This window comes from Lacerta agilis, chromosome Z (assembly GCF_009819535.1).
Source record: "Lacerta agilis isolate rLacAgi1 chromosome Z, rLacAgi1.pri, whole genome shotgun sequence".
Taxonomy (NCBI): Eukaryota; Metazoa; Chordata; class Lepidosauria; order Squamata; family Lacertidae; genus Lacerta; species Lacerta agilis.
Window position 1 is genome coordinate 24,056,829 of NC_046331.1, and position 25,095 is coordinate 24,081,923.

At 44.3% G+C, this 25,095-nt stretch overlaps 1 protein-coding gene across 1 annotated transcript in view; it reads right to left on the minus strand.

The window, feature by feature from the left end:
* Window positions 1-25,095, minus strand: part of LOC117040003 (synaptotagmin-like protein 2) — a 46,499-nt gene that overhangs the window by 11,716 nt on the left and 9,688 nt on the right. Inside the window, exons 4-15 of the mRNA XM_033137505.1 lie at window positions 21,530-21,533; window positions 20,609-20,623; window positions 13,531-13,587; window positions 12,810-12,824; window positions 10,537-10,630; window positions 9,390-9,483; window positions 7,373-8,521; window positions 6,297-6,395; window positions 4,949-5,040; window positions 4,083-4,184; window positions 3,447-3,616; window positions 516-618 (exon numbers count right to left, since the gene is read on the minus strand). Coding sequence (XP_032993396.1) covers window positions 516-618; window positions 3,447-3,616; window positions 4,083-4,184; window positions 4,949-5,040; window positions 6,297-6,395; window positions 7,373-8,521; window positions 9,390-9,483; window positions 10,537-10,630; window positions 12,810-12,824; window positions 13,531-13,587; window positions 20,609-20,623; window positions 21,530-21,533 — 1,994 coding nt within the window. The remainder of the gene's footprint in view (window positions 1-515; window positions 619-3,446; window positions 3,617-4,082; window positions 4,185-4,948; window positions 5,041-6,296; window positions 6,396-7,372; window positions 8,522-9,389; window positions 9,484-10,536; window positions 10,631-12,809; window positions 12,825-13,530; window positions 13,588-20,608; window positions 20,624-21,529; window positions 21,534-25,095) is intronic.

The following is a 25,095-nucleotide window of genomic DNA, read 5'->3' on the forward strand; positions in this document are numbered from 1 at the left end:
TATCACATTGCACACATTGTTTTTACTTCTGTTCTCCTAATCTCATAGCATTGAGTGAAGGGTTCTGGGGGTGGGGGCATAGTATTGACAGAATTAAGCAGCACTGAGCTGGCTAATTGCTTGGATAGGAGACCAACAGTCAGTTCACAGAAGAACAGGATGCATATGTATATATGGATCATTGTTATCCCATTCAACTGAAGCTAAACACAGCTTTTGCTCACAATAAATTAAGAGCACACTTTGTTTACGTAGCCCCATTTAGTTCATACTTCTACAAATTTGTTTTATAAAATAACAAATGGGACCTGAAACAAAATACTACAGTGTATCATCACCTCATAATTCCTGTTCATGGTTCTAGCCAGCAGCCAGCCATGCCCTCTAGAGGATATTCTCAGTAGTGGTCCTGAGCTCAGTGTGATGGGAGCCTGAGATTGGATTCAGAATTATATCCTCAATTCCACCTCTTCCCTTCCCACAAATCCTAATCTTCCTAGGTATTTATTCCTTACCCGCAACACCTCATTGAAAATGGGGTTCACGGTTCTTTTCTTCACAGACGTCTTCCTCTTGCCCATCCGTGCTTTGTCTGGAAGCAGGTAGGTTTTGACGTACCTGTGAAGAGGCAGCCACCGAGTTAACATTCAACACAGTTTGGATCTTGCATACAAACAGGAGACGTCTGACAGTCAGCAACAGCTGGGTTGTCAACATAGTGTCTGTGCTGTTATAATTCATCTGGTGGAGCCAGGGACAAATGTAGGGTTGGTCACCAACTTGAAAGGCCTTAAAAGAGGATAAAGGTAAAGGTACCCCTGACCGTTAGGTCCAGTCGTGGATGACTCTGGGGTTGCGGCTCTCATCTCACTCTATAGGCCAAGGGAGCCGGGACCCTGACAGCTTCAGGGTCATGTGGCCAGCATGACTAAGCCACTTCTGGCAAGCCAGAGCAGGGCATGGAAATGCCATTTACCTTTCCTCCGGAGTGGTACCTATTTATCTACTTGCACTTTGACGTGCTTTTCAAACTGCAGGGACCTGTCGCGGGAATTCGAACCACCAACCATCTGATCGGCAAGCCCTAGGCTCTGTGGTTTAACCCACAGCACCACCCATAAGACCCCATATATACCCATTCGACCGCTTGGAACTGCAGAACTGGCAGTATAACAGGTGCCACATACTAATACTCAATGCACATTTTAAAGAAATTGGTACTTTAGTGTGGCAGCACCCAGACTTTGGAACTTCCTGTCTATTTGACACCAGGCAGGCACCTTTATTATGGTGCCTGTGATAAACAGTTTTGCTTAGGCAAGCCTACCCAGATATGCAGCATGTTGGCTTGTGCTTTAATAGGTTTTAACCTTATTAAATTTTTTTAAGAAAATGTTTCAAATGGTTGTTTTAAACTTCTGTTACTGATAACAATTGCTTTAGTACTTTTTGTAAGCTGCTTGTTTTGAGGGCTGCTTTGCAATCAAGCATATAAAGTTTATGAAATTAAAATAAACGAAGTAAATAAATAAATTCATGGAGTAGAAGGCTGTAGATGACTACTATCCATGACAGCTATGCTCACACCAGCTTCTGGGAATCGCAGGTGGAGTCAGTACTGTTGCAATCAGGTCCCGTTTTGCAGGTTCCCCAAAGGCATCTGTTTGGCCACTGTGTGAACAGAGTGCTGGACTATAAAGGTATTTGCTTGATCCAGGAGTGCTCATATTATAAAAATGCTCTCGTGATTTTTACTTTCATGTTTTATTTGGGACTGGGAAGGTGTGAAGGAACTGGACTTTGCTGAAATTGACTGTCTGTATGGGCTATGCTTTTATATGGACAGTTCTGTATTAAAGGAGAATGCATATTTTCCTTTTTGTTCATTTGGGGGTTAGGGAGTTTATCTGCGAAGCCTGGTATGCCCTGCCGCACAGTTTGGAAGAGAGAACTTCATGGTGGATAAAGATCCTGATGCATCTCCCATCTGAGGTCCTCCATGACTTCCTGTTGCCCATGACCTGGCAGGGGGCGGGCAGAAAAAGGATGTATCTGCAGGTAAGCAGGCTGGAGATACCAGTTCATGCCAGAACTCAAGAGACATCAAAAGGCTTTTGTATGCCTGGGAGAGAGGTGGCAAAAGAGATTTGTACTGGGGTAGGGCAATGAAGCAGAGTGCTCTTTTACAAGGAATGTTTGCATTCTTCCTCTCAAAATGAAGGATGTTTCATTTGCAAAGTTATGCAGATTTGCTGGACTACTCAGTCAGCTAAAGGCTGGTTTGGGTGCTAGCTCTTGTCAAACCAGCCCACTAGCCATGGAGAAGAGCTAAATGCACAGTATTATTCAGTCCAGATCCTCAGATGTTGTGTTGGACCACAATTTCTAAGCTGGCTGGGGATTATGAGAGTTGTAGTCCAACGATCAACTGCTTCCAGTTACAAGAAAGTAGATTCCAACTAAAGATCAGGAAGAACTTTCTGATGGGAACTGCTGTTCGGCAGTGGAATGGACTCCCTTGGAAGGTGGTGGACTCTCCCTCCTTGGAGGTCATGGGTAGGCAAACTGAGGCCCGAGGGTCAGATCTGGCCCAATTGCCTTCTAAATCCGGCCTGCAGACGGTCCGGGAATCAGTTTGTTTTTATATGAGTAGAACGTGTCCTTTTATTTAAAATGCTACACTTGATCTTAGCCATAAGGCCGAGAAGCATCTCTGGGTTATTTGTGGGGCATAGGAATTCGTTCACGCCCCCCCATAAATATAGTCTGACCCCCCCCCAAGGTCTGAGGGACAGTGGACTGGCCCCCTGTTGAAAAGGTTTGCTGACCCCTGTTGGAGGTTTTTAAGCAGTGGCTGAATGGTCATCTGTCATTGATGCTTTAGTTGTCATTCCTGCATTGCAGGGGGTTGGACTAGATGATCCTTGGGGACCCTTCCAACTCTACAGTTCTATGATTTTATGAACATCTGTGGACTGAGGGCTGAAGATGAATCTACAGCACACCTGCCCTCTATACACATTCTGAGTCCTTGATTACTTCCCTCCTGGGATGTCCATGTGTGGCTGCAATTTTCCACCTACATGTGGAAAATCCAATGCACATGGCAAATTTCCCAGATAATCTCTGGTAAATGACTATGCAGGCTGTTCCTACATGTTCTAGATATTACTTGTGCAGGCAACATTTGAATCTTATGGTCCTGAGCAGATGTCCAGGGATGCCAGAGGCAGGCATGTAATGGAATCAAGGTCAGCAGCTATGCTCTGGTTCCCTTCCATATGTATGGGACTGACCAGGTAGAGATACTGTCCAATCCAGTCCTAAAAAAACTTTTACAATTAATTGGCAGTGACAGTGCTATTTCCCTCCCCACCCCAATTCCAGAGTTTAGTGAAATGTATGCTTTGCTACAACATTACTACAACATTTTAATCTCCACTTACGGGTCTGTCCTTCCTTTCTTCTCATCCACAATGGCCAGGTCCTTGCATTGAGAAACGAAAATTTGAAATTCCCGGTTCTTCTCATCATAATCCAGGGCAAACTGAACATGTCCCTGGGCATCGACACTCCCAAAATCACCACTGTACACACTCAGGACACTGCCACTCACCTGTCCAAGGTGTAAGAGAGACATTCATTCATTGTTAGAAGGTCTATAGGTTCGGGATTGCTTTATAATGTGGAGAAATGACCCAACTTGGTCTGTGCACACAACATACTTTTAAAATACATGGATTCCCCCAAAGAATCCTGGGAACTGTAGTTTACCCCCTCCCCAGAACTACAATTCCCAGCAATCTTAACAAATGACAGTGAGAGCCAGTGTGGTATAGTGGTTAGAGTATCAGACAAGGACCTGGGAGACCAGGGTTCAAATACTCTCTCAGCCATGAATTTCATTAGATGTTCTTGGTCCAGATCTTGGTCCTTGGGATCTCAAATTTCAGCGGCACCCCGTGTGATGCCAGAATTAGCACCCCCCCATTCAATTCTAAATAATAATTGCAACATTTCCTGCGGCTTCATGCCCAGTGCAACCGAATCAATCGTGTTCCTCTAAATCTGCGTCTGCTTACCGAGGAGACGGAGGCCATATCAGAGGAGTGGCTCCCCACACTGGGTGTCTTCTTGTGCCTGCTGAACTGGAAGCTGATTTCTGAAGCTGTGTCTGATTCCGTCTGCAAATCAAGCCAAGGTAGGTATTAATTATTGGTCATGGAATGTTTGAGTGTTTTGCTGCAATGGGAATTGAAAGGATGGAGGGATGTGATTGGTGCAAGCAGAAGATGATTGTTGAATGACTATTGTTCTTGACTTCCTGATTTTTATTATTGCAACAGAATGCTTTTTGTGGGAAGGGGGATATCCACTTGATTTTTCTTATTAAAATAGGCAGGGCTTGGAATAAAGATGTCCAGTTTAATGAAGTTTAACTGTTTCAGTTCAAAAACACCAGAAAGCAGATGCCATAATTGCTAGGTGCACTAAATGTGAATCAAGTTAATCTCGGGTAGAATTTTGAACAGTTCCTACTTCATCTTCAAGTCCATTCCCTTGAAAGTGGTTCTTTCAATCTTTTCTTAGCCCTCTAGTGGCTATTGTGGGTCATTTACCAGAAGTAATGTACTTCTTGTTAACTCTGGAAGTGCATGCCCAATTCTGACCAAACCAAGCCTCCTGCTAGGAGGGACTAATTGGCTGCCTGTGAATTTTTTTCCAGCTTTCCTACCTCACTACCCAGGAAGTTCTGAGAACTGCTGACCTGTGAGGGCTTCCTAACAACTCTCAGCACCCTTAAACAAGCTACAGCTACCAGGATTCTTTGCAGGGAAGATGTGACTGTTAAAGTGGTATAAAAGTCCTGTAAATATTTGGTGGACTTGCAGCTTGAGCAGCAAAAGGACATGGTAAACATGATACAGGCAGACCAACATAGTCCTACCTCGGACAGCAGGAGAGGAGTGGATTTGCTGAAGTCTTTAGCTCTCTCAGGCTCAAGATACTGGTGGTTTGGCACCTGAGGCTTAGTGTACGCTGGAAACAATTAAAGAAAACATATCAACATGAAGATTGTATCCTGTGCTCTGAAGCAAGAAAACCAGTTTTATTATCTGTCTAAACCATTAGATATAGAGACTGTGGAAAACCTAGCAGCTTTAAAAAAATATGTGTTAGATTGCACTCACACATTCTTAAGTCTGTTTCTTTTTAAAAACATCAATAGCCATTTTCTATTTTTCTAGAAAAAGAGGTGCTGGAACTCACCATGAACACCTTCTTCATTCTCTTGGAACAGAAATGGCACCCACTGGAACTGGGTTCCAATGAGTTCTTGCCTTTAAAAAGCCCATGACAAAGGCATGGCAACTAAAACAGTTAGAGGAATATAGTACCTGCGTTTACGCATGGATTCAGCACCATCTGTTGGTTGAAATAAAAATTGCTGGATTGCCAAAAGCATTCGGTGAAATTAGTGTAAATAAGGCACAGGGTTTAATAAATTGTGTAGATAAATAGTTAGGAGTCTGTTACAGAATTGGTGGTGTTCATGATCAGAGGGGTTGTTGCTGTTGCATTGTCCACATGTTGTCTTTAACAAAATGTCATCCTGTACTACTTCTGCATTTCACTGGTAAGTAAAAACAACCCCTTATGAATCCACTACTGGTGTGGGAGCTCGTAAGAAAGGATTCCAACTCTTCAGGAATCCTTTTCCCCCTTTGCCAAATCATTTTTAATTGATTTTCCAAATTTTACCAAATCAGACCTGGGGTGTTTTAGCCAAGCCAGACTTAGCTGGGTGATACAGAATTCTGCTGGAAACGGGTGCAGGAATCATTGCAATACACATGTTCGTTTGAAGTCAGGAATGGAAATCAGGTGAGTATGACCGATATTTGATGTAGCTATTTTTTTTTTAACTTCACAATTGTTACCTTAACAATTACGTTATTTTCTGCACTGTGTTTGATGTTCCCGTTCCACTGAAATTAATGTTGGGAGGCAGGGAAGGAGTAGGGCTAACATGCACAGCCCCCACTCCACTCTAAGAGCGTATTCCTTTTGAACACCTGAAGGCAGGTGGGCTGCAAATGTCTCGAAAGGCCTTCCAGATGGTTGGGCTCCTCCACCCTATTCTCTTTCCTTATTCTCCAGCAGGCAGCAAAACCAGGAGATTTGTCAAGCCTGCTATGTATGACTGATAGGTTCAGCTCCATGTGTTGTAACTTTTGCCAGCTTGCTTTGTTAGAAAAAGCCAGACCAGTGGATTGAAGCAAGCTACTACTTACTTTCTGTGGTAGTGTAAATGTTCACCATGCTCTTCGCAAGGCTATAGCCATTGGCGCGTATTAATTTCTTGGCAGCTGGAGAATGATGTTCATTTCCCTCTGCAATAAATTGGAAAACAAGCAGGTGTGTATTAAACAATGTAAGACATTGGAATTATTGTAACCAAGGTTTGAACAGGGTGGCTTCCACCTCCCCCTAAGCTTTCCCCTCCTAATCTTTGTTTACGGTATTTGGATTATGGCTTGTGGTCCTGGAGCTTGTGTACACAGCTGGGCCTTCTGGCTTACATTGTTCTGCTCCAGCAGCTCTCCCAGACACTGGGTTACTTTGTATTAACACACTGCTGACCACCCAGGTCAGTTGCTGCCAGCTTGCAAATGAAGATGAGCTCTTTGTAATACTGATTCGTTTTTCAGTCCATGGCTCAGCAGACCAAGGGTGGAGAACCTGTGGCTCTCCAGATGTTGTTAGACTACAACTCTGATCTTCCTGGACCATCCACTGATAGAACACTAATAGAGCTCAGGTTCTCTCATTCACTGTCAGCATCAGTCCTCATAGTAGATAATTGTCTCTGATCACTGGCCATGCCAGCTGGCCTGGTGAGAGTTGGAGTCCAACAACATCTGAAGAGGCACAGGCTCCCCAGCCCTTGGAGAAGGCAAGCCTAGAGAAGGGGCAACTGTACTGGAGGAATAATTATGGTGGTTGGATTTCCAAAAATAAAAATGGCTGTTTATAGGTAAGCTGAGATAAGGCACCAAATTGTAGATTAATTGTTGTTTAAGATGCATATGATGGTAGCTAACTATCCTAGATATTTTTAAACAGATGGCAAAATTTTACTCAATATTTTCTACGTTTGATTGGCAATGTGATATGTGCATGTTGGTACAGGGTTGCAGCCCATGTTAGTCTTACTCAGAATTAGTCTCACTGGAATTAATGGATAAGACTAACTTAGGCCCATTAACTTTAATGAGTCTACTCCAACTTATCTGGGTACAACCTCAGGTTTTTGGGTTTTTTGTATCGCCCAGCACAAAATTATGTATAACTAGCAAAGCATCAGTACCTGAAAGCATGGAAGAATCCACTTCCGGAGCGACTCCTCTTTCATCTACAGCCTCGTTTTGTAGTGGATCCTCTGCAAGGCTACTAGGCCTATCTTTAAGCTGCTTCTTTTCCATTTCCAGGTTGTCTTGAGAGCCCAAGTCAGAACTTATTTCCACAGTGCTACCAACTTTATCAAGATCCTCTGAAGATACAGACTCTATCAATATCTGAACCCTACCTGCTAATGAATCAGTCTTACGTTTGCTTTCGTCAGCCATGACAAACTCGTCAGCAGGGGTCTCTGGCTCAAAAATGATGCCAGTCCGCTCTTTAGCTGGTGCCTCTATTTTGACTGATGGCACTCGAATCGGCAACTTTGATCTCCTTGTGCAACGTGGTACCTTCTTCTCCTCCTCCATTTGAGACTGCTTCCCATTCCCATCACTTAGGCTATTTCTGTTGGTCATTGCCCCTTTGCTTCTGCCATATGTGGACCGGGGGATTGCAGATCCCGATCCTTTCCTTGGGGGAGCTATGTAAGTGGGCTCATCTTCACTAGAAGACAAGGCAACTGGCTTCCTGTAGGGGATTCTGGCTTTGGGGTGTGTATTAGAAGTGAACTTGTCATCACCGTTTTGGCTGTTATTAGATTGGGCTGAGAGAGATTGGTTCAGTCTTGATGGCCTTCCATTGGCCTCTGTGGTACTGGCCTTTTCTGCTGAGATTTCAGATACATCATTAGCCAAGAGGGGCTCCCCACCCTTCTCCCAAAAGCTCTTCAGGTTCTTAAAGTGTTCCCGATCCAGACCAATCTCCTCATCTTTATTGCTGCTAGATGAGATTGTATAATTGGCCCCTTGTTTGACGGAACGGCCGTTTTCCCAATCTAGGGTGGGTAATTTTGAGCTCTTTGGTGATTCTCTCTTTGCCAGACCAAACTCGGGATTCTCAGCTCCATTAGCTATAACTGTGCTGGGTTGGAACGGTCCTTTGCTGGACACCCTCTTCACGGGTATTTTGCTGGAAGGGCTAAATTCTTCCTGTGGAACTGGTGAAAATGTGTGGCTTTCTGAAGGAGCATCTGCAACATCCCCACCAGTTGAGTAAGAAAAATCATCAAGATCCTTTTCAGAAAGCTTTGTGGATATTGCTGAGGGTATTTCATGACCTGCAACAAAAATAGAACCCCGAGTCTGTTCAGAGCATCATTGACAGAATTACACCCAACTGCTTTGCAATTACAAGGTGTTCTGAACTAGTGTTTTCCAGTCTGGTTTCCTCCAGAGGTTTTGCAATACAACTCCCATGAATCCCAAGCATCATTTCCAATGCTCACAAATGATGGTAGCTGAAGATCAAAACATCTGGAGGGCACCAGGTTGGGGAAAGCCTACTCAGCAAATACGGTACCCCATAATCTATTATGGGCAACTGACTGTTATCAGGAAGTGCATACCATACAACTGGGCTATGTGGATGTCCTCATTCTGTGCTCTCCTATGGTTCTTTCGGCTCTGGAGAAAGCAGTGCATTCTGCCCCCGTCGCAGGGTGCAACTACACATTGCAAAGCAAACCTGGGATTCCCAATTCCAGTGGCAGTGTGTACGGTATGGTGGAGCTGAGACCAGCATTTGCTGCTGCTGCTGCTGCTGGTGCCCTGGGTGGGGCTGGAGCAGAGGTGAAGTTGGGGCTGTATGGGTGCATCAGTGGGGCCACCCCCACCAATTTATTGCTTCTGCTGGTTCAACTCACAGGGTCTTGACCTTGCAGTGGCCCCATCCATGTTAGCTGCTACACTCACCTACCACCTGATCTCAGATGGCAATGCAGGGATGGAATATTGACTAGGAAGAATTACTGGGTAGGAGGGGGAATGTTTTACCCTTCCTTCACCTGCTGATTCTCCCCTATAAATGTGCCTCCCTGAAAAGAAGCCCCCAATGCTTAACTTCAAGAAATGAAGCATGTTGTTTAGTCGTTTAGTAGTGTCCAACTCTTCGTGACCCCATGGACCAGAGCACGCCAGGCACTATACCTTTTCCATACCCTTGCGAGTTGCTTCTGGTAACCAGGAAAGGACTTATACCAACGCCACTGTCTGCTGGAGAGATATCTTCTAGGCTCGATCTCTGAAGAGGAAAATATGACTTATTTATTTATTTACTAAGAGTATCTGTAACCTGCTCTCCAGTCAAAAAAGGCTCTCAGAGCAGCTTGCATAAGATCAAGACAAGACAGCCAGCCCTAACCCATAGGCTTACAACCTTAAAAAAAGAACCACAACACACAAGGGAAAGGGGACAGGGAGGGAAGAGGAAAATCAAATTCATATCTCAGACCCCAATTTCTAAACAATTGTTCTTGTAGCAACCAGTTGGCACAGTTCAGGGGCAGGAGATGCCTGATAGAGCTGGGCCTCCAACAAAGCTGATGAAATGAGCTCCAAATCCCAGCTATCCCACTGAGGCAGTCTGGTGGAATGGCTGCCCTCAGATGACAGAGATATTTATTCAGGCTAAAAGTGGTACAGGCTCAGCAGCAGAAGTCATGATTCCAAGGGAAGAGATTCATAATGAAACAGAAGCTACAAAGATGTCCCAATGGTTGACATACCCTACCCACCAAGCTTTTAAAGACAAAGTGGATGTGAGCTCACTCATGAGACTCTCCCTACAATTCTGCTGCATGTGCACACATACACATTCCATCTGGGTGCAGTTGTTGTGTTTTGGGAGGAAGCCTGACATGTAAACCACTTCCGGGGGCTTTTTTCCAATCAAGTGTCATATGAATGAAATACATCACCCGAGAACCTCTCTCTGTGCTGCCTTGCCCCACTGTGCTTTAGAAGCTCCACCTTGGGACCATAAAAGTACACCTGCCTTCTCTGAATCTGTGTACTGCCTCCCCATCTAAGCCACTGGCCATCACCACACCTTGTGACAGCAGATTTCATACATTCTGTATCCTTTATGCCAGGTGTGGGGAACCTTTGCCTCTCCCAAGTGTTGCTGAACTAACACCAGCCCTATCAAGTATGGTCAATGGCCAGGAATGATGGGAGCTGCAACAGTTTCAACAAGGTTCCCCATCCCTACCTATGTTAAAGAGGACTTTCATTTGTCTGTTCTAGATCTACAGCTGCCAATCAATGCCAATCCCACTTCCATTGGACACACTACCTTTTCTGCAGAGGATGGAAGAGTAGACAACCTCAGCCTTGGCTTTGGTTTGGATCTGTGTCCTTCTGCTGAATCCAAAGAATGTTCACACGATCTGCAGAAAAAGAACAACATGTTATCACAAAGACACAAATCCTGAGATGATGATGATGGTGATGGTGATGTATTGGATAATCTCATTGGATCATGTATTGGTTATAACAGTATTAAAATACTAGGGACTGTGACCCTGCTTGCTTGCTTACTCACTCCCATCCTGCTATCTCTCCCATATTAACTCCCTAGAGCTTCCCCTTCCCACCCCATAGAACTACTAAGCTCACTTTTCACCTTCCCAACCATGTTTCTGAAGCCACTTGTCTTCTATTCTGCAGCCTCACTTTGCACCCATTTTTGCCTTCACACTCATGTCTCTGCCTCCCTTTCTTTTTGTGCAACCCGTTTTTTGCATGCAAACCACCCTTGCGGTAACTTCATGCATCTTCCTCCTCCCACAGACTACAACTACTAAGAACCCCTTTTCACCTTCTGCTAGTGCCAGATTTATGTATAGGCTAAGTAGGCTGAAGCCTAGGGCTTCTAAATCTAGGGGGCCTCCCCAGCCTGCCCATCCCCCAGTGGGCAGTCTCTCCTCTCTCCAAATTGCAAACCCAAGACTTCATGAGAGGGCAGGGCAACTCGGGCACAGCAACTATGAGACCCAGAGTAAGCCAGTGGGGCCCAATTTGAAAGTTTTTTTTTTGTGGGGCCCTAGTTCACAGTCAAAGTCTTAGAGATATAAATCTGTGTGCTAGGTCCTTTTCACAAGGTCAGCAAAGCCCTTCAGAAATCAGGCCTGTTATTGAGTTCTTGTGGAAGTTTGTACAGTTCACTTCTGGATTTTTAAAGGAAAATTAGAGAAGATTTTGATGAGCCTGAGAAACAAGCAAAAGCCACCTTGCCAAATGTTAACTACAAAAAAGGAGACAAAGAGTGAGGGAATGGCAAAGAAATGACAGAAGTGCACCTGAAGCCTTAGATGTACTTTCTTCAAGAGAGAAGTTTAGGATAAAATCCTTTATTCCTATATTCCTATATTAGATGCACTTGAAGCCAATTTAAAAAGAAGAAGTGTACTGTGTACAGTGATGTTGCACAATTGTTTTCCATTCTTGCTATCCTGATAGCATCTAAGCAAGAAATTCAGCAAGGTGTTGAACTGTTGATGGAAGCATACCCAGAAGATATTGACCTGAAACTTACTGATGAACTTTTGCACTTTCACCTATATGTGCGATAAAGCCATTGGTTTACAGCAGAGCACTCTCTGTCTCATACAGACCTTTCTCAAATTATATACAAGGCAAAAATTCAGCTGGCCTTTCCTAATGTGGAAGCAATCTTGTGGCTATTTCTTAGCTTTATGGTCACTAACTGCTTGTGAGAGAGGAGTTTTTCAAGACTCAAAAGAATTAAAAATGAATTAAGGGCCACGATGTCTCAAGAGAGGTTGTCCACACTGAGCATTCTGTATGTTGAAAGTGACAAACTTAGACAAACAAATTTGAATGAAGTTTTCTGATGTCCTTTAGAGGAGAAACTGAGAATTGCAGAATTTTAAATACCCATCATCATCCTTGGCTTCACTCAATTTTGTTTATAACACTCTTCCATTTTCTTCTAGTTGTGAGGGTGGGGGATTGGGAGGGGCCTCACAAGTGGAGTAGCCGAGGGCATCCCTTCATCTAAATCCAGCCCTGCCTTCTGCCCAGTTATGAAGCCACTATCCCTTCCTCTTCTCCAGACACTTTGATGTTCCCTCTTTCATGCTTCCTCCTCCCTCTTTTTTTGCAATCCCCTCTGGATTCTCCTATTCTGCAGCCACCTTTGCACCCAACCAGCATGCTACTGTGTCTTGAAAGTGAACAGAATCCTGCCAACTTGTTCAGTTACAGAAGGTTAACTTCAGTTGATGGGTGTTGTACAAAGATTTGGGGTCTGCTCATTATTGAAGTATCTCTTCTAAATTACAACAATGGATCTGGAACTTCATGTTGAAGGCAACTCACAGTACCAGGAGCAAAATAGTTTTTGTGCGAAGGTGCTATGGAATATTTGAGGTTAATACAACAGAGCCTTTCCTGGCTCACTTCTCACGGTAGTCAAACCTTGTCTTAAACTGCCACTCTTCCACCCCCCCCCCCCACTCTACTCACACCTCTGCCATTGTTTAAAATCACCACTTTCCCCACTGTTCAGTTTCCTTTATTCAAACCTCCACTGTTGTCTAAAACCTGCCTTCTCTTTTGCTCCCCTCCCCCTGCCTGACTTCATGCAAATCCAGGATTGTGATGCAGCCCTACGAATCCTCCAATGGGAGCTGAGTGGTGACATTCTGACACGGACAAGATTGAAATCAGTAAAAACAATTTACAGTCAGAAGAATAGAGGAGGTCCTAAATCATATAATAATATGAGGTGACAAAGGCCAAGATACAAACAATGTTGTTCGATGGAGATGCTGGGTGCTCTTACTGTTGCTGGTTGAGCGTTGTGTGTCAACATGGGGTCTATCACAAGGTCTACCATATGTAGTGTATCACCGAGTCAGAATATTGGTCCATCTGGCTCAATACTGCCTACAGTGACCAGCAGCATCTCGCCAAGCTAGGAAGGTGTATTATACTGAGGCAGTTCACTGGTACATCAGTATTGTCTGCACTGACTGGCAACAGCTCTCCAGGGTTTCAGTAAGGTTCCCGGTTCTACCTAGAGCTGTCAAGGGTTGAACCTGGGACCTTCTATATGCAAAGCTATGCCCCTTTGTTAGAAACAACAAGCATCAAAATTTGAACAAAAATAAAATAAAATAAAATATACAAAACTTTAAAAAAAACCCAGCTTCTATTGGTGGGGGAAGGGCCGGCGCATCCATTAAGGCGAACTAGGCAATTGCCTAGGGTGCCAAAATGGAGGGGGCGCTGGCCAGGCTTGGGCGGCGGGAGGGGGGGACACGGACACGACGGGCTAGCAGCAGCTTCTCCGCTGTAGCGGAGAGGTGCTGCTTGCCCCCTACACCACCCCCCGGCTCCCACTAAAGCAGGCTTTGGCGGGGGTGGGACGGGCGAGCAGCAGCTTCTCTGCTATAGCGGAGAAACTGCTGCTTGCCTCTCCACCAACCCCCACCTCTTGCTAAAGCAGGCTTTGGCGGGGGGCGGGCGGCGCCAGAAGCTGGTCTGCCTAGGGCGCAAGAAACCCTAGCACCGGTCCTGGGTGGGGGGACAACCAATCAGCAATATGGAGAGGCACTAAAACAAAGCTTGTCCAAGCAGGATCAAATTCCATCCAACACCTGAGTGAAAAGGAAGGTTTTTAATGTGGTACCAAAAATATGTCAGCATTGGTGCCAGGCAGGCCTCATTCGGAAGATAATGCTTCTGGCACTAGTCACAATGCTTCAAGTAACAGGCAGCACAAAAATAGTGGGAGCTTATAATGAACTTCTCATCACTTTAAAAACTTGCATTCAAGCACATTATAAACTGCGTTTCTGTCTTACAAACAGAGAGAGACACCAACAGCAAGAAAGAGGCTCATAAGCACTTTAAATGCCATTGGTGAAATAGTTCCTTACTCTGCTTCCAGTCTGCCTTCTCTGAATGTTTTGGATCTTGGAAGCAGCCAGATGTGAAGGAGTTGACTCCTTAGCAGGGAACAGTCTGGACTAGTTGTTTGAGGCCTGACATAGTCAAATCAGGACTTGCCCCCAATGTTTCTCCATCAGCCAATTGGATTACAAAATGCTTCACCCTGCACTAACTGGCAAAAAAGACCAATTTGCAAAAGGGAAGCAGTTACAGCCTTAAATAAACAGTTTGGCAAATGGCATCCAACTGTTTCAGCATCTCAGGTGCTAGTGCCTGTTTAATGATTAACATTTGGTTGGAATTGTTGTATTTGCAATTGACAAAATGGGGAAGCAATCAACAGATAAGGAGCTCTTTTATCTAAAAAGAATCTGGGGATATCCTTGTAAAAAATTACTTTATTCTGCTGTACCACCAGGTTGTTTCTGTAGTGTAGATCCAGAAAGTAGTCTCTGTCGTGTCTATCGTGCAGCACAATCAAACAGTCACTGACTGTTTTAGTGCTTTTCTTTCCTCTGGAGCCTCTTGGTCCAAATCTGAAGGCCTTCACTATGCGTGCTGAGACGTTTACCTCTTCTAACTCCCAAAAAGTTGAGAATAGTTCCACAATATAGGCTTTCAGGTCTTCCCCCTCCAATTCTGGAAGACCCCTTAGACGGATGTTTCCTTCTCTCTGATGTAGTTGCAGAAAAGCAAGAGACTCTTCCACAGTTCTCTGTCGTGTTCCAATATTTTCTATCTGCTCCAAATCTAAATTGTCCAATTTTTCCTCCACCTTTTTTATTTTTTCTCTGACCACTTTAATTTCCTCAGAGTCCTTTTTTAACGTAGTCACCTCCTGCCCAATTTTATTAATTTCGTCTCTGTTCTTTCTTACATTTTCCTCAATTTGACCAATCGATTTTTCTAATGTCTGGGTGGAGGTTTTAATATCGGCCTTAATATCCACTTGGAGTTTTTCTATTGCAGAGTTAACTGTTGTATTCACTGATGCACCAATAGTGTTCACCGATTCTTGTGTTTGCTTCAACCCTTCGGTGACACTTTTCAAACCTGCTGCAATTTCTGCCACACTTGCAACCAGTTTCTCCATTTGTTCCTGAAGAGTTAAGGAAACAGAGCCTTTCCTTTTTTCAGAGCCAGTTCCTTTAGATCTAGTTTCCATTCCCTGTGGGCTCTGCAACTGTAATCTCAAGGTCACTCCAGTTGCTGTAGTAACTATCTCAGACATTCACAGCAGAAGACCAACAGTCCCAAAAGTAAACACCAGGTGGCCTGCAGCAAGCTTCTGAGAACAAAGAGGCTGCTGAGCCAGGAGTCCACAACAGTCCATTAATCCAGCCTTTAGGCAAAGAGTTCAGATTTTTCAAAATTGTAAATTCCTTAAAGCCAAGAAGAGTCTATTTTAAATAGCCCAAGCCAGTAACTGTTTCTCACTTGCAATGTAACCACCAAGTCTTTAAAATAGCTTGTATCTGGCTGTAAAAGAGTCAAAGTATCTCCACTGGTAAACAGTCACTGTAACACTAGAGTCCCAACAAAGAAAAAATGGCAACAATATATTGCAGCCCGCTACTGACCCGGAATCCTAGTCCAGAGGGGGAGCGGTGTCTTCTTTTGCCATATCAACTATTTTTAAGTCTTTAAACAACCTTTAAACAACTTTTAAGTAACTTTTAAAAAGTTTGGCAGAGTTCGCAAAACTTTCCCGTTAGCCGCGGCTTTGATCTTTTAGCGCTACCAAGCTCGCGCAAACAGTTCAAAGGGAACAGGCTTCCTTTTGAAGTTTCCTCTGCAAGCAGTGCTCTTTAAACTTGTAAAACAATCCAGTATTTTAACTTACAGAGTTTCTTTGGAAGTTTCTATGTAGGAAGTGCCGGGTGCTCAGGTCTGGCGAGATCGCTGCTTTGATCCTCCGCAGGCAGTCGCTTCTTCAGTCCCGTGCTGGGGCTCCGCTCGCCCGATTCTCCCCCTTACGAGGGTAAATCAGGAGCGGAGACAGCACGTCTGGGACCCACGAAGCCGTCGGTCCACGGGACGCTCTTCCCGTGGCTTTAAGGGACCCGTGGCGCAGACACGGAGCTCCCTATCGCCTAACGGAGGACGGAGCAGAAAATTCCTTGCATGGTTTATTTTTAGCTTTTAAATACCGGTAGCTGAAAGTAGCCATGACTATCCCCCAAATCTTCAATGTCATCTGAACATAACAGCAAACCATGAGCCTTGTGGCTGGATCAGGCCAAAGGCCCATCCTGTTCAGCATCCTGTTTCCACAGTGTCCAACCTTTGCAAAGCCTGCAAACAGGACCTGACAGTCCGCAGGGTTCAAGCTTAAGTTCAGAGCATGGATTAAGGAGGCAATTTCACTGTAAATAGCCAGGAAAAGTGGCAAGACTTTCAAAAACAAAGCTAGTAGGAGGAGGTTTTCTATAGTGCTTGACAGAGCAAGTCAATCCACCCTTCCTGGGCCTAGGGGCACATTTGGAAATCGGAGAGATTGTTGTGGACACGTGCAAGATACTCCCTTCACAGAAGAAACATCAATGATGCCGAGGAACCCCCACCCAAAAACACAACAGACAAAACTACATCCTCCTGAAAAAGAACTGGCATGCCCTCACCCCAAAATGGACCACGCCTCCTCAACGAAACACAAAAGCCTTCATTTAAAAATAAATTAATGGGTGGTATAGGGTGCCCTGGTAGGCTCAAAGGAGGGTATCTGAGGACATGGTGGTGCTCATGTGCTCTCCATTGGGGAGCCCAGTAACAGAGTCATACTTAATTGTAAATTTCATCATTATTGGTGTCATACTTCGTCTAACTAGTATCTGAACAATAATGGTGAAATTGACAATTCGTTTTCCTCCTCCCTTTTTTAAACAAAAAAGAAGTAAAAAATAATAATCCCCAGAACTTTCTCAGAATTATATTAGGAAATAATCTTGATTTGATAAGTACATAACCAGACACTTAATAGAGAAGAGGGATAATGGGCTTTAAATATACCTTACTTGCCATCAATAGGCACTGGCAGTTCAGTTAAAGTGGATGGCCCTAATGTATTTAAAACATAACAGCTTTTCCTGCTGTTCATACAAGATGACAACAGACTTGCCAGGCTAGGCAACTGTGAGGTCTTGAAGTACTGGCCTCTGAACTTTAATGCTTCAACCCTCTGGTGGAGACCTATGGGAAAGGCCTTAACTGCAAGCCTTCTTTGGGTGTTCTCACTGATGCTGGATCCATTTTGGACCTTCTCAGACCAATGTGGTGCCACTTGTCTTCTTTTTCTAAGCATGTGGGCCACTGCTTCATTCGTGGAGTCTGCAGTGTGTATGTGTGTGAACAAAACCTACCATTCAAATCCTACGGAATTCAAATTAAAATAAAATATATAAGAAATTATTTTAAATGTGCTTGTGGGAGGGGGGTTATTGGTTTGTTTTTGTTTTATTACCGTATTTTTCGCTCCATAAGGCGCTCTGGACCATAGGGCGCACCTCGTTTTTAGAGGAGGAAACAAAGGGAAAAAATATTTTTCTGGTTTTCCTCCTCTAAAAGCCCTGTTTTTTTGAGGATCAGCTAAAAGTTTTGAAGCTTTTTTGGCAAAGGGAAAAACCCTGTTTTTTTGAGGATCAGCTAAAGGTTTGGCAGGGTTTTTTTGCAAAGGGAAAAACCCTGTTTTTTTGAGGATCAGCTAAAGGTTTTGCAGGGGGGGTTTTGCAAAGGGGAAAAAGCAAAGCTCCTTTTGAAAAGGGGGAAAAGCAAAGAGGAAAAGCCCCATTTTTATGGGGTTCAACTTACATTTCTGCAGGTTAAGGAAAGGGAGCCTTTTCTACAGTTTCCAGACAGATAATCTAGTCAGCCAGTCACATGTACTGGGGAAACAAACAACCTCCCTCTGCAGCACATTCAACAATGGAGGGCGGGGCTGAAAGGGAGCTGGGACTCTTATCTCTCTCTCCGATCTCTTGCTGATCAGCTGCTGAGCGGGGTCCTTTCAACACCCCCTTTTCTCTTTGCAAAATAAAAAGCACGATCCTCTTTTGGCCCCTGGGCAATTCAGCTCCAGGGACCAGCATTCATTCCATAAGACGCACAGATATTTCCCCTTACTTTTTAGAAGGAAAAAAGTGCATCTTATGGAGCGAAAAATACAGTACGTATTTTGTATTCTCATTTAGTGTTTTTTTTCTGTTGTGAACTGCCCTGGGGTCTTTGGATGAAGGGTGGTAAACAAATTTAATTAACAGTAATAGTAATATACACTTTGAAATGATTTAGCATCTAGCACATCATATCACAATTGCTGCAGCAGGCAAAAAGAAAACCCCCATGAAGTGGTCCACCAAGACCATCAACCATTTTCAAGTGGTTTGTGTGTGTGAGAGTTTGGGAACCATTAGATTAGCATACACCCCTTGTTGCTTTTGACTTTCTGTGTTGTCTTCTTCCTCCCCTCCCCATCTATATTTAAATTGCAGGTGCTTGGGGGCAAAGACCTCTCTTTTGACGGTCAGTGAAGTGCCCCATATACAGATTGAACGGTATAAATAAGAATCTCAACAAGCAATATCACACCAATTCCTTGACTGTGACAGTTTTCATTGACAATGAGTTCCATGTGTGTAGTTCTCTTTTGTTAATATTACCTTTCTTCTTCTGAGATAGCGGAAGGCAAAACTGTTGCTTCTGGTGGTAAAAATGGTTTCCTGTCTTCTGGACTCTCTGAGACATGTTCATTATTCTCACCTGTTAGAAAGGAGTCAGTGAGATTGAATCAAGTATTTTTTTAATGCTGATGGCTGCTATAGTTTCTGTGGTATTTTACATAAGAGTTTTCTGTATGATTAATGTCTAGCTAAGGCACATGGCTTCCCAGAAAGAATCCTGGGTGCTGTCGTTTATCCCCAGAGCTACACTTCCCAGCACCCTTAACAAACTAGTTCCCAGGATTCTGGAGCTAGAACTGGAATTCTGTGAGCAACTGTGCAATATTGAAGTTTGTGACGCGCAGCGGGAATTATTTAAGCAGAGTTTTCATTGAAACAAATAAAACTTTTATTAATCTTAAAATAAACTTACTAATAGAAATAGATCACATATAGAATACAGGCTCTTCTCTATACTGACACACACTCTGAGAGAAACTAGTCACCACAGTCAAGGTAAGTAACTCACACAGCACTGAAAGACAGTTACAGACTAGAATGGCAGTTAGACTCCAATAGCTGTTCCTGCTCTCATGTGTCTTTGTCACATGACAGTTTGGAGCAACTTCCCACACAGTGAAGTACAGTGGTACCTCGGGTTACATACACTTCAGGTTACATACTCCGCTAACCCAGAAATAACTCTTCAGGATAAGAACTTTGCTTCAGGATAAGGACAGAAATCGTGCTCTGGTGGCGCAGCGGCAGCGGGAGGCCCCATTAGCTAAAGTGGTGCTTCAGGTTAAGAACAGTTTCAGGTTAAGAATGGACCTCCGGAATGAATTAAGTATGTAACCAGAGATACCACTGTATTCTCAGACTCTGCACTGGCTCTGCCCACCTGGGCTGGCCATTGGGCCCTTCTAGACAGGGAGAACTATATAAGACTTCCTGTCTGGGCTGGAACCTTGCTTGAGAACCTGTGGTCTTCCTGGGTGGGACTTCATTTGGTTTAGCGCCTGGCTTAGTTCCTCTTTACTGAGTATTGCTAGATTCTGCCCCCTCCCACTGGCTCTGACCCAACTCCAACAGATCCTAGCTCCAGCTATGGCTCAGGCTCAAAAGAACAGCAATGGCTGAAAGGACTGGAGGAATGTGCTGATGTTGGTGGAGCAGGGGAGTTATTTGTTCAAGGAAGCAGTGATTGGTGGGCACCACTTCAGTGTATGGCAGCTACCCGGGGGGGGGGGCAGATATCAACTGGGGAGTGGGTGGCATATGGCCCTTGCAGATCAGCTTTGTGAAAACTGCCTTACAGGGTTCAGCCATAACCAGAGACACAGACCACCCTTTTCCCCAAGGTGGCAAGCTAACAAACCCAGCTTGAAAGCTAATCAGGACGTGGCAGAGAGCTGTCAATGAAATTAATCCACTCCAGGATTTTATGGGAGCTACTTCCTGTTTCAAGTCAAAGTCTTCTGATCTTGGCAAACACAGGAGGAGGCGAAGAGAGCTAATAAAAGTAGGACCCCCCCCCCCTTTGTTTGCTCTGGCACAGGAAGAAGCAGTGAGTTGGGAGTTGTGTTGTACCTACTGGATGAAAGGAAAACAATGCAGCTCACACAAATATTTAAGAGAGCATGGAGGCATCGAAACTACCCAGATAGGTGCCAACTGGATGTTTGGCAGTAGACCAGGGGTAGGGAATCTTCAGTCAAATGTGGACCTCCAAGCCTTCCATCTGACCCTTAGGCTTCTCCCTAGGACACATCCTGTCCTCCCCAGCCACACCCCTCAACCACCCTGCTGCACAGGCCCTCCTTGAGTGTTTTTGCCAGTCTGGAACTGGTCCTAGGACTCTTGTTTGCCTGGAAGGAGGATAGAGAAGAAAAGGGGTGGGAAACACTGTTTAATCTGAGGGCCGCATTCCACTCTGGGCAACCTTCTGAGGGCCACCTGCCAGTGGTGGGTAGGGCCAGAGTGAGCAGAGAATCCATGTAAATTTTACCTTTGAACTACCTGGGGCGGCGGTGCGGAGGCACCCCCCTGGGGGCGGGGCGTTGCGACGTCGTGATGCACATCGGGGCAGGCTGGGCATGCGCGGAAACGGTGCGCATGCGCAGCCCATCCGGCCTGGCGCTGCTGCTCCTGTGGTGACCAGGCGACCCGCCGGGTGGGTGGGTTGCCCCATTCACTCGGTCGCCGCGGGAGCAGCACGGACGGGGTGCCGGGAGACGGTGAGTGTCGGGAGGGGCTGGGGAGTGTCATCCCCTCCCCTGGAACCCAGGGCGCCCCGCCCCCTACACCCCTCCCTAACCCTAACCCTTGCTACGCCACTGGAACTACAAACACACACACACACACCACTTTCTATCCTCCACTCAACCAAGCAAAAGGCATTATTAGAATTCAAGGACACATTTCGGCCAGGCAGAAACACTTTGGGGTTCAAAGCAGAGCCAGTGAGAAGCATGGCTGAAAGCTGTGAAATAAAGGTGCCAAACGCACCTCTGTCAGAGGGAGTTTCCACAGCTTAGGGTCGCCGCTATTAAGTAGTGGGTGGACATAGCAGACGACACAGTGATTCTCCAAGCAGCTCTCTTTATTCTCAGGCTGGAACAGAACAGAACTGAAGGGCTGAGGCAGCCTGCTTATATAGTACTCAGTAACATGCAACAGTAACAACTCTCTCTAGCTACCCAATCCGTGAACGGCACTCTCAATCCTTCATTTGCATGTGGACCTGAGTGAGAACTGCAGTCACGGTGGGCAGAGTGAAACTATATACACAACACCCCTAGTGGCCTACGGTGAGAACTTCAATACATAACAGCCACCTTCTGAGTTTCCGAGGATGGAGGAACAACCAAGAAGGCCTCCTCTACTGATCTTAGCACCTGAGAGGATATATGGAGGGAAGGAAGCGGTTTTTGGGGCCTGAGTCGTTTAGGGCATTAAACACTAAGATGCACAACTTGAATTAAATGCATTGGTGCAGTTGCTATGTTCTTTGGCAAGAGTGCTTTACTCAGGTCAGCTATGTCTTACCAGTTAAGAGATTCCAAATATGCAAACTTGATTTATTGCTATTATTTATTATGCTTATAATAATATTGTTTATTACTTATTCTGCATCTTTTCCAAGACACAATGGGCAGGTTGCTAGTGGTTCTAATGAAAATAGCAATGAACCATCATAAAAACTAATCATAAACACTGAAGTCAGCCCACCTCTGTGTAAAATACTCAATGTGTCTAGACTGGTTTACACCACACCAGTCAAAAAGGTGCCACTGATCTTGCATGACACAGTATTTGTCCTTTACTGTAACTTTCCTCCTTGGGATCATTACAGAACTAAAACACCCACAACTCACCGGATCAGCAACACATTGGGAAAACTTTAAAGCATATCAGGTTGGAGATGAGAAGGTTTTCCTTTTATGGTAAGTTTTGTATCTAAAAGCATTTCCCTGAGCTATACTGCTTGTTTAAAGAAGGTGCTTTCAGTATACTAAACTTGCCTTAGGAAATAGTGTCACAGAAGGAAGACAGTTAGAATGAAATGGCAAGTGACACTTTGGCTCACAGTTGCCCAACCAGTTTAACTTGCTTAGTTCTTTGTTGTGTTAAAGGTCCAGCTCTTCAAAAACTATAACCTCTTTAACAATTTTAGTATCCAGTTGAAACAAAGGCCTGATGAACAGTAGAACTTCGGAATCATAGAATCATAGTTGGAAGAGACCACAAGGGCCATCCAGTCCAACCCCCTGCCAAGCAGGAAACACCATCAAAGCATTCCTGACAGATGGCTGTCAAGCCTCCACTTAAAGACCTCCAAAGAAGGAGACTCCACCACACTCCTTGGCAGCAAATTCCACTGTCGAACAGCTCTTACTGTCAGGAAGTTCTTCCTAATGTTTAGGTGGAATCTTCTTTCTTGTAGTTTGAATCCATTGCCCCGTGTCCGCTTCTCTGGAGCAGCAGAAAACAACCTTTCTCCCTCCTCTATATGACATCCTTTGATATATTTGAACATGGCTATCATATCACGCCTTAACCTTCTCTTCTCCAGGCTAAACATACCCAGCTCCCTAAGCTGTTCCTCATAAGGCATCGTTTCCAGGCCTTTGACCATTTTGGTTGCCCTCCTCTGGACACGTTCCAGCTTGTCAGTATCCTTCTTAAACTGTGGTGCCCAGAACTGGACACAGTATTCCAGGTGAGGTCTGACCAGAGCGGAATACAGTGGTACTATTACTTCCCTTGATCTAGCTGCTATACTCCTATTGATGCAGCCCAGAATTGCATTGGCTTTTTTAGCTGCTGCATCACACTGTTGACTCATGTCAAGTTTATGGTCTACCAAGACTCCTAGATCCTTTTCACATGTACTGCTCTCAAGCCAGATGTATTTGTGCCTTTCATTTTTTTTTGCCCAAGTGTAGTACTTTACATTTCTCCCTGTTAAAATTCATCTTGTTCACTTTGGCCCAGTTCTCTAATCTGTTAAAGTCATTTTGAAGTGTGGTCCTGTCCTCTGGGATGTTAGCCACCCCTCCCAATTTGGTGATGCATCATTCCAAGTAATTCAAGTTGCATTTATTATTTTTGTTATGCTCTGTCAACTTCAAATTCTAAAAGTATGAAGGGAACAGTGGTGAAATAGCAAGAGGATAGAGCTGGTGTGCCATGTGGTTCCTAAACTAGCCTGATGTCCTCATGCAGGGTGGAAGACCCTGCCCCATTGGCAGTGAGGAGAACACTTCAATCTCCCAGGACATTCTATACAAGATCTCAAAGTAGCTGTCTTAATACAAAGGAATTTCAGAAATAGACTGGAAAGAGAAGTTGCTGAATTGCAACTCATTACCAAACTTAAAACCATGGAGAGACCTGGTCTGAACAAAGACATTGGATTCTTATCTCATTATATATGACAAAGCTATCTTTAGCCATCTCACCCCTTGCTTTTTCCTTTAGGACTAATTGCAGTCGTTAACAGTCATCAACAGGTTTTCCACACCCATCAGCCAATCACCCATTCCCACCACCCTTCTGAGTAATACCCCTCCCCACTCCCTCATTATATTTAAGGGTCTGGTGACTTCCGTTTCAGTGTATCTGATGAAGTGTGCATGCACACAAAAGCTCACACCAAGAACAAACTTAGTTGGTCTCTAAGGTGCTACTGGAAGGAATTTTTTTTATTTTTTATTTTGTTTTGACTTTGGTTTATTATCAGTGATGTGAGAAAGAAAATGCTATTGACCTCGAAAAGAGCAGCATTCCTCTCTGCTGAGCTATTTAAACATGAACAAGTTCAGGATGACTTCTTTTAAGTACACTTAATATCTGAATGAAACTTTTCATGCAGCCTAACTGTCCATTTCTGAGCACAACATGGTTGGGACCTGAGTACCTGAAGGAATGAACGAATACCTATTCCCACATCAACCTATCCACATGTTGAGGTCAGGGATTAGCAGTTTTGGTTTGCCTCATTTCTGCATCTGTTTCTAAAGGTCACACACATTTCTACATTCAGTTACAGGTGGGTAGCCGTGTTGGTCTGCCATAGTCTTATCTGAAGAAGTGTGCATGCACACGAAAGCTCATACCAGGAACAAACTCAGTTGGTCTCTAAGGTGCTACTAGAAAGAATTTTCGATTTTGTTATTTCTACATTCCTTCCTCCTGACATACTTACAAGAAATTTTCTCTAGTATAATGCACTTTTTGTATGTTATTTTCGCATATGTTAATTTTGATGCATACTTTTTCATAATTATGATGTTCTGCACACATTTGTGTTTAGCAAACTGGATTGCAAAATTCAGGGATGTGTTTCTGTTTGTGTATTAGTAAGGATGGGTGAGAAATGTGATTCAGTTAGCATCTAAAGGCAAACTTACCTGATTTGCACTTTCCTTCCAAATTTGTTGTTCTCTGAGTTTTGCAATGCAGTTCACCAGCAAGATAATGTGTCAGAAATGCATGTTCTAGGGTAAAATGCACTGTATTAGGCAAAACTACTATTCCTCTAACAGTGCTACAATTCCCAGAGGTCCCTGGGAAGAGGAATTGATTATTAAACCACTCTGGGAATTGGAGCTCTGTGAGGGGAACAGGGATCTCCTAACAATTCTCAGAACTTTTAATAACACAAATGGTCGGGTTTATTTTTGTCCGACTTTTGTTGTGCTGCGGCCTCTCTGAACAGGAATAATCTGGTTGCTGTGAGGAAGCATAAAAAAACACAAAAGCAGAATATTAAT